Below are 13,593 nucleotides of genomic sequence, written 5' to 3' on the forward strand. Positions count from 1 at the left end.
GTAAAAAGTTTATCCTTGGCGCCTCTGCAACCTTTATTGCAACTGCATTCTGGTTTCTGGACATTTGTTCTGAGGACACCCACGACATTATGTCTTATATTTTTTCTAAGTTAAATGGTTTAGGCTAATTCATTTAAAAAATATTAAAGCGGTTGAGGATATGGTAAAAAGTTAAAGGAAAAAAACTGCTTTTGTAAAGGCTAAATTTGTTAAATAATATCATCGTTTAAAATGGATACTTTTCAAAATAAAACACAAATATTAAAAAATAGAAAAATTTACAATAAACCAAACAAGATTCTCCTGAAGCAACTGTTGAATATTTTGTTTAACGAAGCGCATAAAATAATTAGAAGAGGATTTAAACTGTGTTCTTTCAGCTTTTATACAAAACCTTGATAGACAAGTACATTTGTTCTGATCACTGATTTTTTTTCTCTAGTAAATCAACTGATTTGTGGTAATTTTTCTGTCTGAAATCCGTCAGGCTTTTGAGTTCATTCCACAGATTTTCAGAGGAAGCAACGGCTCTAAAACTTTTCATTTTTTTGGTTAGTTAACTCATTATTTAGTAGATCTGGACAAAGTCTTCACCCAACAGGCAAAAGTAGAGAAAAAAAATATATAATTTATCTTTATTTAAAAATATAACAGGGATTTGAAGTAAATTTTAACTGCAAATTCCAAAAATATGGTCTGCATAAATGCTACTCACCTCTGAAGCTGCAGGGGAGCATGGAGGCGACAGCATTATGATATGGATCTGCTTTTAGTTTGGCAGAGAAAATGACATAAAGCTCCAAAACCTGTTAAACTGCATATGTCCACCTGGTTCTGTTTTGATTCAGTTCTATTGAAATAAAGCATAATTTTCACTCTAAATCACTGTTGTCTCTTAAGTTCATCCTTTCTGTCTTTAATGTTTTTCAGAATCAAGCAAAGTTGTTTATAGAGCAGAAAAAAATCCCCTTCCCCGTAGAAAACCAAAACACCAACGAGGAACTGGGTACGTTTTCTGAAAGAGAGGTTTGATTTCCTGTACTGTTGTCCACTGACGCTGTCGTGTCGGATTTCACAGCGATATGCTACGTTCTGATCGGTAACGGCCTCTACGATGAGGCCATCAAGCATTTCTCCCTCTTACTGCAGGTGTGTTGCATCACTCAGAACAACTGCAGAACATTTTCTGAACAAAGTATTTACACTCTGGGGTTTTTTTTGTGTAGAATGATCCTGAGCTGGTCAGTGCCATTTATGGAAGAGGGATCGCTTATGGGAAGAAAAGTCTGCAGGTTTGTTATTTGTCTAATCGTGTGAATGTTTAGTAAACACTCACATTATAGTGATTCTCCTTTCTGTATGTTTTTCAGCACATAAAAACCCAATCACACTTTCAGAGATTTCAGAAATCTTGGTATCAAAATATTCAGCTTGTACAGATATTACTGCTTGTATTTTTGGTGTTCATAAACTTTATAGTTTTTGAAATATTGAGCAAAATATGCCCCATAGGAAATAAATGAGAAAGTCTAAAAAAATTGTAGATTAGAAACAAGTCTTTATATATATTTATTCATGGGCTTTGTTTTAATAAATTTTAGAAACCAAAAAAAAATAAAAGAAGTTTACCGAAGTAATACATATTTTTATTTAATGTTTTTGGCTATTTATTATTTAGAGTTTAGCTTCTATTTTAGCAACAAGTTTAATATTTTTTACTAATTTAGCTTTCTGAGGAATTTTAGGCTATTTTGGAGTTTAGCTAGTATTTAAGCAACGTGCTAGCTTCTTTGGCTAATTTGGTATCTACTGTTTTTCTATGCTAATTTGGAGTTTAGCCTCTATTTTAGCAACAGGCTAACGTTTTTGACTAATTTAGTCTACTGAGGAATGTTTGTCTATTTTGAATTTTAGCTCATGTTTAAGCAACGTGCTAGCTTCTTTGGCTAATTTGGCACCTACTGTTTTTTATGCTAATTTGGAGTTTAGCTAGTATATGAGCAACATGCTAGCTTTTTTTTCTAATTTGGCATCTACTGTTTTTTATGCTAATTCAGAGTTTAGCTAGTATATAAGCAACGTGCTAGCTTTTTTGGCTAATTTGGCCTCTACTGTTCTTGTTAATGGTAATTTGGAGTTTAGCTTCTATTTTAGCAACAGGCTAACGTTTTTGACTAATTTAGTCTACTGAGGAATTTTACCTCGTGTTTAAGCAACAAGCTAACTTTTTTGGCTAATTTGGCATCTACTGAGGGTCTTTTAATGCTAATTTGGAGTTTAGCTTCTATTGTAACAACATGCTAACTTTTTTGCAATTTTGTTATCAACTGAGTTTTTGGCTAATTTAGAGTTTAGCTTCTATTTTAGCAACACACTAAAGTTTTTGAGTACTTAAAAAAAATAATTTTAGGCTATTTTGAAGTTTAGGTAGTATTTAAGCTATGTGTTAGCTTTTTTGACTAATTTGGAATCAACTATGGTTTTTTTATGTTTAATTTGGAGTTCATATTTAAGCAGTACAAATATCTTTTGCAAAATTGGCATGTATTTGGGATTTTTAAGCAATTTTACCACAAAATTTTCAGGAATTTAGGTCAACTTCAGCGCTCTTTTATAGTTCTTTAACGAAACTTCTAGTCTCTCAGAAAATTTTAAATCTTACAAATAGCTTTTGCATTTTCAGAAAATCCCTTCAGCAATTAAAGTAAATTGTGTCACCGTTTTCAGCAAAAAGCTTCAGCGACTACTTTCAGCAAAACGCATTCACACTCTAGTTTTTTTTTTTTTTTTTACATTTTTAATTCTGGAGAGCACTCTTCCTGTGTTTATTGCTGCATTCTGGATATCGACACATTCACAGTCAAAAATAAAAGCATAGTCAGGGTAAGATAATGTTCAGAATCCTTTGGTTTCATGTTTAGATCCTCCTGTTAGTTGTTTTAAAACATATTAGATTATAAATGAATTATAAAAGAATCCGTCATATCTCTTGTTCTGGCTTAATATGCAGCAGGTTCATTTTTTTTTCTTCTGTGGTGTCACTTATTTCCTGTTTGAAGTGTTTGAGAGTGGTGACACTGCCAAAAATAGAAAAGTCTCATTATCGCGAAGTAGTGTTAATCTATCATAGAAAAAAATTAAAAGGAAATCATGTTTTTAAAATGTTCTCTCCATAACACCGTTAATATTTTTGATATCCTATGACCAAATAAGTTATAGAAAGACTCTTTAAAAGTCTCCAAAATGTTTAGAGCACATTTAGACGTACTATTAAAAAAACATCCCATAATGCCCGGCTACAGTGGCTGTTTTTGTTCAGTTGTTCCACTCTGAGGATGGAGTCTATTCAGACTGAGAAAAACTTTTGCTTAAACGCAAAATCTTTAACATACTGTAACGTTTCAACTGTTAACATGATCAATGTCATTCAACGAGCCGCTTTTGTCCTTCAAAATCTATTGGAATGACATTGATCGTGTTACCAATTAAAAAAATGTCAAACTTTTCTTGTAAAGAGTTTTTTCTTAGGATTTCTAGAGACATTTAGATCTGAAAAAACTACAAAGTTCATAAGAACAAAAGAATTGGCTTCATAAAACACACCTAACGGGGATTAAAACAATGGCTGCTTTGCTGAGGTTCCTCTTCCCTGTTCTGGTTCACTTTTTAAAGCTTGAAACAAATGCAGATTTGACTGGAAAAGCAACAAATATTACCATTTTATTGTGTTTTAATTTGTTTGATGCATTTATTTAGCACTTCTGAGGCAACATTGAATGCAGCTTTTGCTGTAGTTTTACACAACATTTTATCGCTGTTAAGAAACTAGTTTTAACAAAAAACTTGTGAAAAGTTGGTCAAATTTAAGCCAACTAGACAGGATGTAGAATAACTCATGCTGGACTGTTGAGGCTGTTGGAGGTCCAACTCATAGAAAAGACAGGAAAAAAGTCAAATAAAAGATTAATTTAAAACCAGATCTCCAAGCTCTTGTTTTTCTGTACTACATTTATTTTACTTACTTTATCTAGTCATCATTTTTTATTATTTTCTACGTCTAAATAATTTAATAATTGTTTTATTTTTACCTTTATCCCTAATATATTTATATTTATTTTTGTTGCTTTCACCACTCAGGTCTCTTTTTTTCAAATAATAGATGTCTAATAAATTTAAAGATTTAATTAGGCTAACCTTTTATTAGATTTACTATCAAAATACTAAAGGTTTGTGATGATTTTTTTCTGTTATTTTTGCAAATTCTTTACCTTGGTTTGTTTTAATTTTCAGTTTTTTTTATTTAAATAATAAATTGCTAATTTCATGTTACCACAGAATAAAGGATTTTTGCTCATCTTGATAAAACTTCTACATTTTTGATTTTGTCACTTTTTTCTGTGTCTTTCATCTCTAACTGAAGCCTTTTTTTTTCTTTCAGGACATAAAAAATGCCGACCTGGCTTTATATGAACTCAATCGGGTCATCGCCCTCGAGCCAAACTGGCCAGAGGTCTACGAACAGAGAGCAGAGGTGAGTCCAATTTGTTTCATTCCGTTCATTTCTCCTAGTTTTCAGAACACCTGAGTATGAAGCTAAGTTGGGACCAATATTATTTTAACCCAAATAAAACAAATATAACAAAAAAATTGGTTTTTGGCCCCCAAAAAAGTAAAATTTAAGTTCTCAGAGTCAGTGAAAGCACCGGGACTGAAGTTACCCCCCTCATTGATTTTGATTGGTTCTTCGTTTTAGCCCCGCCCCAACGCGCCACAACAAGGCCAAAAGTTTTTAATCTGAAATTTTCAGATTCGAAAATGAAAAAGAGTTGAAACGGAAGAAAACATTAGTAAAAACTGTAAAAAAAAAGTTTTGAAATTGAAATTTTGAGTTTTAAAACCTAAAAACCCGAACATTTGAAGCTCAAAATAATTCAATTTATTTTAGTATAGTATTAGAATAGTAATAGTAGAATAGTATAGTATTTTACTTTTTTTTGGCCAAACACCAATAATTTTTCAATTTGTTTTATTTGGTTTTCAAATGATATTGGCCCCAATTTAGCTCCATACTTGAAGATTTTTTATCAAACTTAATCAAATTTAAAGTCCCGCTCTGATCCTCTTCTGATCTTCTGAATAAGGATTATGCTGTTCTTTTTTTTTTTTTTTTAGCCTAAATGAAAAACCTCTGTTGTTTTCAAGTACATAGATTCTGCAGAGCAGAAGGCGTTTATAGAATAACTCTGGTTTGTGAGCCCACTCCTACTTCCCAGCATCCATCTGTTTACTCTCCTGCTATCTTAAAGCCCCTCACACCCCCAACATAACATCAACAGTGCATCAGAACTGGAGAGCAATCTTGGAGTTATCCGGTGGATGTATCAGAATGGAGCAGAGCAGGGAGCTTGTGGACCGCCTTTTGTATTTTTAACATCACAAAAACAATCTTTTTCTTCTTCAAAAACACATCAACATCATCTTCCATCATGAAAAAAATGCTACAAGAAAATGTTAAAAACACAATTTTCATCAGAGTGGGTCGTTAAGCATTCGATGCATGTTTGCATCAATGGTCCAGGAGCTAATCCCACTGTTCACTGAGTCTAAAGTGAGCTTTTATTTTGGAATCCCACAGATCCTGTCTCCTCTGGGCCGGATCAGCGAGGCTCTGAGCGACCTGACCAAAGCCATCCAGCTGCAGCCTTCAGCTCGACTCTACAGACACAGAGGAACGCTGCTCTTCATCTCTGAGGTCTGTCCGCACACACACACTGTGCACGTGTCGATCACATGACCTCAAACTCGCCTTTCCATCCAGGACTACGTGGCAGCCATGGAGGACTTCCAGAGATCCTTAGAGCTGAAGAAGAACCAGCCCATCGCCATGCTGTACAAAGGCCTCACGTATTTCCACAGAGGCATGCTGAAGGTGAGCTGCTGGACAGGATTTGGCTTCTAGTAGTGAACGCTTTCATCAAAAAGGCAGATTTTAGTCCAATAAAAAGGCTTTTTAATGACCCTAAAGATAAAACCATCATCAGCAAACGACATTAAAAAAAATCATGGTGGTTTGATTCATTTTAAACTGGTTAAAGTCCCTCTTTGATCCTCTTTTGATCTATTTTAAAATCATTCTCAGTGATCTTTTATTTAAGATGATGTTTTAACCAAAATCAAAAGACCTGTATCGTTTTCTGGGACATAGTTTCTGAATAGCAGTAGGGCAGCCAGGATTACTCGATTAATCGATGGCTAATCCACTATTAAAATAGTCGACGACTAATATAATTGTCGATTAGTCATTACTTGATATTATATGGAGTCAGAGTGTTGTAAAGTTGAAAGTTATAATGGCATTATGCTAAATTTTTGGACTATTTTGGCATAATTTAAGTTTTTTTTAGGCCATTTTGGAGGTTAGCCAATATTTCGGTTACATGTTAGCCGTTATGACTAACTTAAGATTGATTGATAGATAGATTGATAGATAATAAGCTTTATTCCGGACTCATAGTCCAATCAGTGAACAGGATCACAATCAATAAGTGGTACACATAGTGCCAAGACTACACACAAAGTATAATAAATAAATAAAAAAAATATATAATAGTAAAAAACTCCAGAAAATATTAAAAATAGTTAAAAATACATTGCTTTTTTTTTGCTTTTTTTAAACGTTTTTTAGGCTGTTTTGGCATTTAACTAATATTTTAGCTGGCTATCAATTTCAGCATCTTCAGCAGCCAAATTCAACTTACAGCATTCACACTAGTATTATTGCAGATAATGCTAGTGTGAATATATCTAGTTTTTAGTTAGTGTAAAGCTTATGATGATTAAGATGTGTGTTTTACATCCAGTTTGTGCATGACCCGATTAGCCGACTAATCCGAAAAAAGAATCTGTCATTAGTCGACTATTAAAATAATCGCTTGTGGGAGCACTACAAAGCAGCAGGTATTCACCTCTGAGTTGTGGGCGGAACTGGTGAGCTGTAGTAACCCCACCTCCTTCCCCATCATCTCTGTGTTTACAGTGTCACCTGCTAGCTTATAGCCCCTCACTCCTCTAACTTAACATTAGCGGTGCAAGAAAAATAGTAAATAAAATTGGAGCTATCAAGCCGAACAGTTTTGATCCAGATGTTGGCTTCAACAAAGACGTTCGTGGATTTATTTGTCTACAAGTAGAGGCATGGGAATGTAGTGGAGCATGGAGCTTATGGGGTACTGATAGTAGCACCTGAGTCACAGTTAGAAGCATTTTCACGGGGATTATGTTGTCTGCTCCTGACTGAAAAAAAAAGATGATTTATGCTTAATTTTCTTGATAGATTTGTTCTTCATCTTGAGAAAAATGCTAAAAGAACTTGTTGAAAGCACAATTTTCTTGAAATGAGTCTTTAAATTATGATATTTTGGAACAAAATTTTAGAGCCTCATTGTTTTTAGCATTATATGGTGTTTTTTGTAGCCATATGTAAACTTTAAATCTACTTTTCAGTATGATTTAAATGCCTTTTTTATTGGATTTTTCTTCAAAAATATATTCCTTGTGGTTACACTGCCAGTTACCGTTTTGGTCTTTTATCTTCAAATCATGTTTTTATTTCAGCTCTTTGGTGAAAATGTGTTTCTCTCAATCAGGAGGCGATTGAGACGTTTAAGGAGGCGCTGAAGTTAAAATCTGACTTCATAGATGCCTATAAGAGCCTGGGACAGGCCTACAGGTGTGAAGGACCGAATAGACTTCTGTTTGATTTCAATCAATAAACAAGAAAATGAATTTTATGTTAGAATGAATTTGTGATTTTGTTTTTCTCGTCTCTTCCAGAGAGCTGGGGGATTTTGAATCAGCGATGGAGAGCTTCCAGAAAGCTCTCATGCTGAACCAGAACCACATTCAGTCGCTCCAACTGCGGGGGATGATGCTGTACCACCACGGCTCGCTGCAGGAGGCGCTCGGAAACTTCAAGGTAAACCGCTCCTCTGGAAAAGCCCCAGAGAGGCAGAATTCAAACCTTTCAGAGCAGGTAGGGGGTTTAAAAAAAGATGCTCCCCTCTTCGTCCTCCAGAGGTGTCTGCAGCTGGAGCCGTACAACGAGGTGTGTCAGTACATGAAGGGCTTAAGCCACGTGGCCATGGGGCAGTTCTACGAGGGCATCAAGGCTCAGACTAAAGTCATGCTGAACGACCCCCTCCTGGGGCAGAAGGCCAGCTCTGAATACCTCAAAGTGAAATACCTCAGAGGTCAGTGGCTTCAAATCACCCTTTAAGAGGAAGGAAAAAACATGTTTCATTTTTTGATTAATATATATATAGACAAAACTGTTTGGTATATTTTGTTATTATGTGTTGAGGATTTATACATTTATTTTTAAGTAAAACATGTTCCTGTTTTGTTCATCCTCTTTTCTTAAAAAGTATGAAATGAAAATGTCGGTGAAGGAAAACTTTTCCTCCCAAACAGGTTTTAGGACTAAAACTTTGACCTGATGATCTGGAATCTTTGGAGAATGCTCAGTTCTACTGGGTGTTTTTTTTCACTACCGTAACTCTCCAACCGTTTACTCAATGATCGTGATTCTGAATCGGAAGAAAAGCAGCTTTGCTCTGATCTGCAGCACTTTACAGTAGTGAAGTGTTTATGCAGTCGACAGATAGACTGATTCTGTCATGAAGAAAAGCAGCTTTGTGCCCTTCCACTTAGAGCAGGGGTGTCATACATACGGCCCGCGGGCCGCATCCGGCCCGCCTGATGACGCAGTCATGAAGAGAAAAAAATATAATAATGCATTCACACTGAACATAGCCATCGCGGCGGAGGTGTCAAGTTTCAATGTTAGGTCATTGTAAAGACGTGATCTGCCGTGGTGCTGCTTGATTTCGGTGAGCTTAATGCGGCATGTCAACCAATCAGAGACTAACCTTTGGGCACATAACGTTTTCAGTGACTACAGTATAAAAAAACAAAATCATTAAAGCGGCGCGATGCAAGGATGTTCGCCCTGAATTTCCATAAATTTTCTCAACTTGTTTGGTCTGCTGCAGGTCTCCTGTCTCCGGCTGGCTCCATCAGTGGAGCTGCGCGCTATCTGCGAGCTATGCGCTAGCATAACTAGCTGTGAGCTCTCTGCTAGCCGTGAGCTGTAGCTGCGACCTATGCACTAGCGGAGAGCTGTCTGCTAGCTGCAAGTCTCTGCCGGGCAGCCTGCTAGCGGCTGGCTACCCGGCAGAGACAAGAGAGCGGCCGGTGTCGTCATAGCTGTGTGATCCCCCCAGTTTCATGGACTTACTATTTTTGTTTTGTTGGAGACAGTAATAAAAAGATCCCCCAGTTTTATTTGTATTTCTCCCCGCTCAGGTTAAAGCTCAGACTGGACCACAGACAGACAGAAGTACCGTTTGAAACAGCAGTCAGATTCAGCTCTCTGCACCGAGAGAGACTCTGGAGGAAATGATCTGTTGAACTCAGACACGTCGACGTGTTTGCTGTTGCCTCTGTAGAGCTCTCGAAAACATAGCAACTTGCTCAACAGGCTTTCCATGATGTGGTCAATGTCTGAAGTTCTTCGGCAGATGGGCCGCGGCGTCAAGGCGTTAAAGCAGCAAACGTGACAAGCTTTAGAAGAGAGGCGGCAGACGCCAATCTGACTCCTCTGCCGCGTTTAGAGACAATGCACCATTTGGATGTTTAAAAAAAAAGCCAATTTCTAGACCATTCCTGTGGTGACTTATGGTTATTTAAAGAAAAACGACATAAACAAGAGATGCATTTCTTTGCAGTGTGTGCCACATCTAGGTAAGATTATGCCAGCTTCACAGCTGTTAAGTTGCTATAAAAAAGATCAGGCATAGCACCACAATTACCAAAATGTAGATCGTATGTTATTTTCCTATAATATTTCTTCTCTGACCCACTCGATATCAGATAGTTGAATGTTGCCCAAACTGAGTTTGACACCTCTGACTTCGACTGTGACTTCATATGAAAACTGTTGAGACACAATAAGATGAACAATCAAGCACCACAAAGTTCAAACCTTCAGCGTTTGTCTGTCTCAGCCTGTAAGTGAAATCGTAGAACAGAGCGTTCACTCAAAGTTTACAGTTTATAAAGCATGTGACCGTTCTGTCCTTCCATCTTCATTCTGACGCTCTCATCTATAAAGTCAAATAACAGATGATTGAATAATAATTCCCTCAAGCTGTCAGATGAAAGAGCCAGTTTGTTTGTTTTCCCTCCAGAGTACTCTCGATACATGCACTCCCACCTGGACATCCCGGTCGCCGAGTACAACGTGGACCAGGATCTGCCTGGGAACTTCAAGAATCACTGGGCCAAAAACCTGCCTTTCCTAATAGAAGACTATGAAGAACAACCTGGTCTGCAGCCTCATATAAAGTAGGTTTCAGAAGTTCACTAAATACTGCATCACTGTAGTTATTCTGACGTCTTTGTTCCAGTCGTTGGGTCACAATATCTTCTATTTGGGGATGTTTGGTTTCTTTTCCGGCTGTCGTACAGCAGAAGAATGGTGCTGGGTTGTTATTAAATGCATTAGAAGAGTAGATCATTCATGAAGGGTATGAGACTCTGGAAAGACAGAGCTTCTGTGGGGTCCAGATGACCCCACCCTCATATTGAAGTGTGATCCCTCCCATGACAAAAGTGGACAGGATTTTACGTCTGCAAAGGACAGCAGTGAAGATACAAAATCCTTGGAAAAAAGAAAAGTTAATCGCGCTGTCTTATAGGGTCTAGATGACCCCACTTTTAATGTTATCATGCCCAGGATAGCACAAGGGTTAAGTGTATTGTGAAGTATGTATTAGGCTAATCTAGTTGTCCTTATGCATGACCTTTGGTTGGTACTGTCGTACGGAGCCACACTCGCGCCCTATGGCTGTCTGGGGGTAAAAAAACAAGTAAACCTGTAAGGAACAGTCCGGGATTTTTGGGGGGAGACCGTGGATCATGTCTCAGCAAGTTTTTGACTCACGTGTGAGGAGTAGGGTTGGGCACAGATTGGGTTTTATTTGTTTCTGGTTCCAAAGCAGTTCTTTGGTTTTGGTTTCGGTTCCTAATTGGTGCCAATTTTGGTGCTTCAGTATCAAAACATAATGCCTACATCTTCCTAAATCAACACATTTTAATTTCCAAGTCGTCACTCATTGACGCGTGGTTAAGATCTCCGTGTCAAAAATTGACGTTTTGGGTCTCTTTTTTTTTTTATTTTACATGCTGGCTGTTCCCATTAAATCAGAGCTCCCCAACCTCCAAACTGGTTTCACCAGGCGGTGAATTCACTGCACGCCCCTGTTAAACATGTAAACCTGAGCATGACGCCGCGGCTGCGTGTGTGTCTGTGTATGTCACACTTCCAATGAATGAAAGACACAGATGATGTTGAAAGATCAGGTTTTTTATTGTGAGGAGTTCTACAAAAATCTACAAGAAATGAAATCTTAAAACATTTTCTCGTTTCCGGGGTTTTTATCTCATTCTGTCATGCTGCCTTTTTGTGACTGAGTTTGAAGACTGTTCTGCATTAACTTGAGAGGGGTGTATAGGAGACCTTTTTTTTGTTATTGTTGCAACAAAAATAAGAAAAGCATCACAGTTCAGAAGACCCGAGCAGGCTGCTCTGCTCCCCGCAGCGGCTGTCTGTCTGTCTGCGTATTGAGCGAGCTCCACTGAAGTCTAGGAGGCTGCAGCCAAACAACCTCCACGCTGCCGATCTGTCCAGAGTAAAAGACATTTCCAATCACTTTAATCACTTTGACCATGAGATCTCTAAGAATTCAAACAATCTTTAATTATGTGTACATTAAGCTTAAAACTGTCTTTAATCGCATAACCACCATCTCCAATCACTTGATGACCTTCTCTAAACATCTGACAATCAACTTTAGTCCTTTGACAACCTTAAATTGTCTTCAGCCTTTAATCATTTTTATCCATCCATCCACTTGTTCCTCCTTCCTCATCCGTACATCCTCATCACCCCTCTCTCCATTTCTTTCTTCTTCTCATCCTCCATGCTCGAACGCCCTCCTCATCTACAGCCTTTTCTTTCTCCTGTTTTCTTCTCAGAGATGTTCTTCCACAGAACTTTGAAAGCTACAGCACCGAGGTCCAGAAGATGATCTGCATCGCCGACCATCTGGGAGCGCTGATGCAGTACGACACTCCGGGCTTTTTACCCAACAAGAGAATACACAGAGGTACTGCAGGCCGGTCTCTCCAGGAGGTCACGGGGTCAAAGATACTGAGAAGAACATCTCTGTTTGTGTTTTCACAGCCATGGGTTTAGCAACGCTGGAGGTGATGCAGGCTATGCATCGGACGTGGAGCAACTCCAAAGTTCGAGTCAACGGAAAGACCCGGCAGATGCAGTGGAGAGACATGTTTGACATAGCAGTCAAATGGAGAAGGTGAGAATCTGGAGAAGAACAGCAGCTCAGTTTGATATAAATTCATATCAAAGTATTTTTAAAATCCCTCGAAAAATTCATAGATTAAGAAGTGATTAGACGTGGACACAGGGTCTATTAGTCTTTAATATTAATCTTAAAAATGTTTTATTCGTAGGCGAATTGTATGGAGCTACATTGGCACCAATATTATTTGAAACCCAAATAGAAAAAAAAAATATTTGGCCAAAAAATGTTTAAAATGTCTGAAACTTTTTGCTATCTTATTTTACTTAATTTTTTTTAAGTACGTGGTTACATCTTATTAGTAAAAAAAGAAAAACAAAACACTTTTTTGGGGTGATATGAGCATTTTTGTAAAACAACTCTTACACAGTTCTGCACATTGCTGCTTTGCCACTGGTTTGGTAATTTGACTTGTTTAATGATTAAGATTATTTTAGAATAGCAAAAAGTTTCTGACATTTTACTTTTTTTGGACAAACACCAGTATTTTTATAAGGGGCGCCGCTCAGTGGACGCTTCCGCAGTGAACCTTGAACTGTTTGTTCTTGGTTGTACTGAAAAACAATGAACTTCCCCCGGGGGTTTAATAAAGTATATTGATTGATTGATTTTTTTTGGTCATTTTTTTCATTTGGATTTCAAATAATATTGGCCCCAGTTCAGCTCCATACTTGCATGGCTCCAGAAGTCGCCTTAAAGGTGTTTTTAAAACAGACACAAAGAATAAATAACAAATAAATTACAATGACCACCAAAGTTAAGAGGTGAACTTTTAACTTGAATGTTGAAACCAATAAAAAAAAAGTGAGTTTGAACCTTTGAATCAAACGTTGGTTGTTGGGAGTTTATGGTCTATAAACTCCCAACGAATGTTTACATCAAAACATGCACTGGAGTGCCCTCCACCCTGTGGTGACGACAGAGGAAGACGAACAGATGAAGTGGAGAGGACTTGGAGTGTGGGAGACTCGATTGAACTGGAGGAGGTCAGAGACACTGAAAGGAACCAGAAAAAGAAGACTTTGAAATGAGGAGAACGATTTTAAACTGAATTCTACAACAGAGCGACAGCCAGAGAAGCTGCTGTGGGACAGTAGTGACATGAGTGGGAAGACATTTCTGGAAATTATCTTGGATAGAGTTTTAAGTT

General features: G+C 37.5%; 1 protein-coding gene across 2 annotated transcripts in view; it reads left to right on the plus strand.

The window, feature by feature from the left end:
- Nucleotides 1-13,593, plus strand: part of ttc13 (tetratricopeptide repeat domain 13) — a 28,696-nt gene that overhangs the window by 6,234 nt on the left and 8,869 nt on the right. For both annotated transcript variants that reach the window (XM_024291501.2, XM_024291502.2), the window contains exons 3-14: nucleotides 931-1,006; nucleotides 1,079-1,149; nucleotides 1,227-1,292; nucleotides 4,439-4,531; nucleotides 5,636-5,752; nucleotides 5,819-5,929; nucleotides 7,647-7,729; nucleotides 7,834-7,975; nucleotides 8,075-8,249; nucleotides 10,248-10,404; nucleotides 12,097-12,227; nucleotides 12,305-12,437. In XM_024291501.2, the coding sequence (XP_024147269.1) occupies nucleotides 931-1,006; nucleotides 1,079-1,149; nucleotides 1,227-1,292; nucleotides 4,439-4,531; nucleotides 5,636-5,752; nucleotides 5,819-5,929; nucleotides 7,647-7,729; nucleotides 7,834-7,975; nucleotides 8,075-8,249; nucleotides 10,248-10,404; nucleotides 12,097-12,227; nucleotides 12,305-12,437 (1,355 nt within the window). The remainder of the gene's footprint in view (nucleotides 1-930; nucleotides 1,007-1,078; nucleotides 1,150-1,226; nucleotides 1,293-4,438; nucleotides 4,532-5,635; nucleotides 5,753-5,818; nucleotides 5,930-7,646; nucleotides 7,730-7,833; nucleotides 7,976-8,074; nucleotides 8,250-10,247; nucleotides 10,405-12,096; nucleotides 12,228-12,304; nucleotides 12,438-13,593) is intronic.

The sequence above is a fragment of the Oryzias melastigma genome, linkage group LG24, assembly GCF_002922805.2.
Source record: "Oryzias melastigma strain HK-1 linkage group LG24, ASM292280v2, whole genome shotgun sequence".
Classification (NCBI taxonomy): domain Eukaryota; kingdom Metazoa; phylum Chordata; class Actinopteri; order Beloniformes; family Adrianichthyidae; genus Oryzias; species Oryzias melastigma.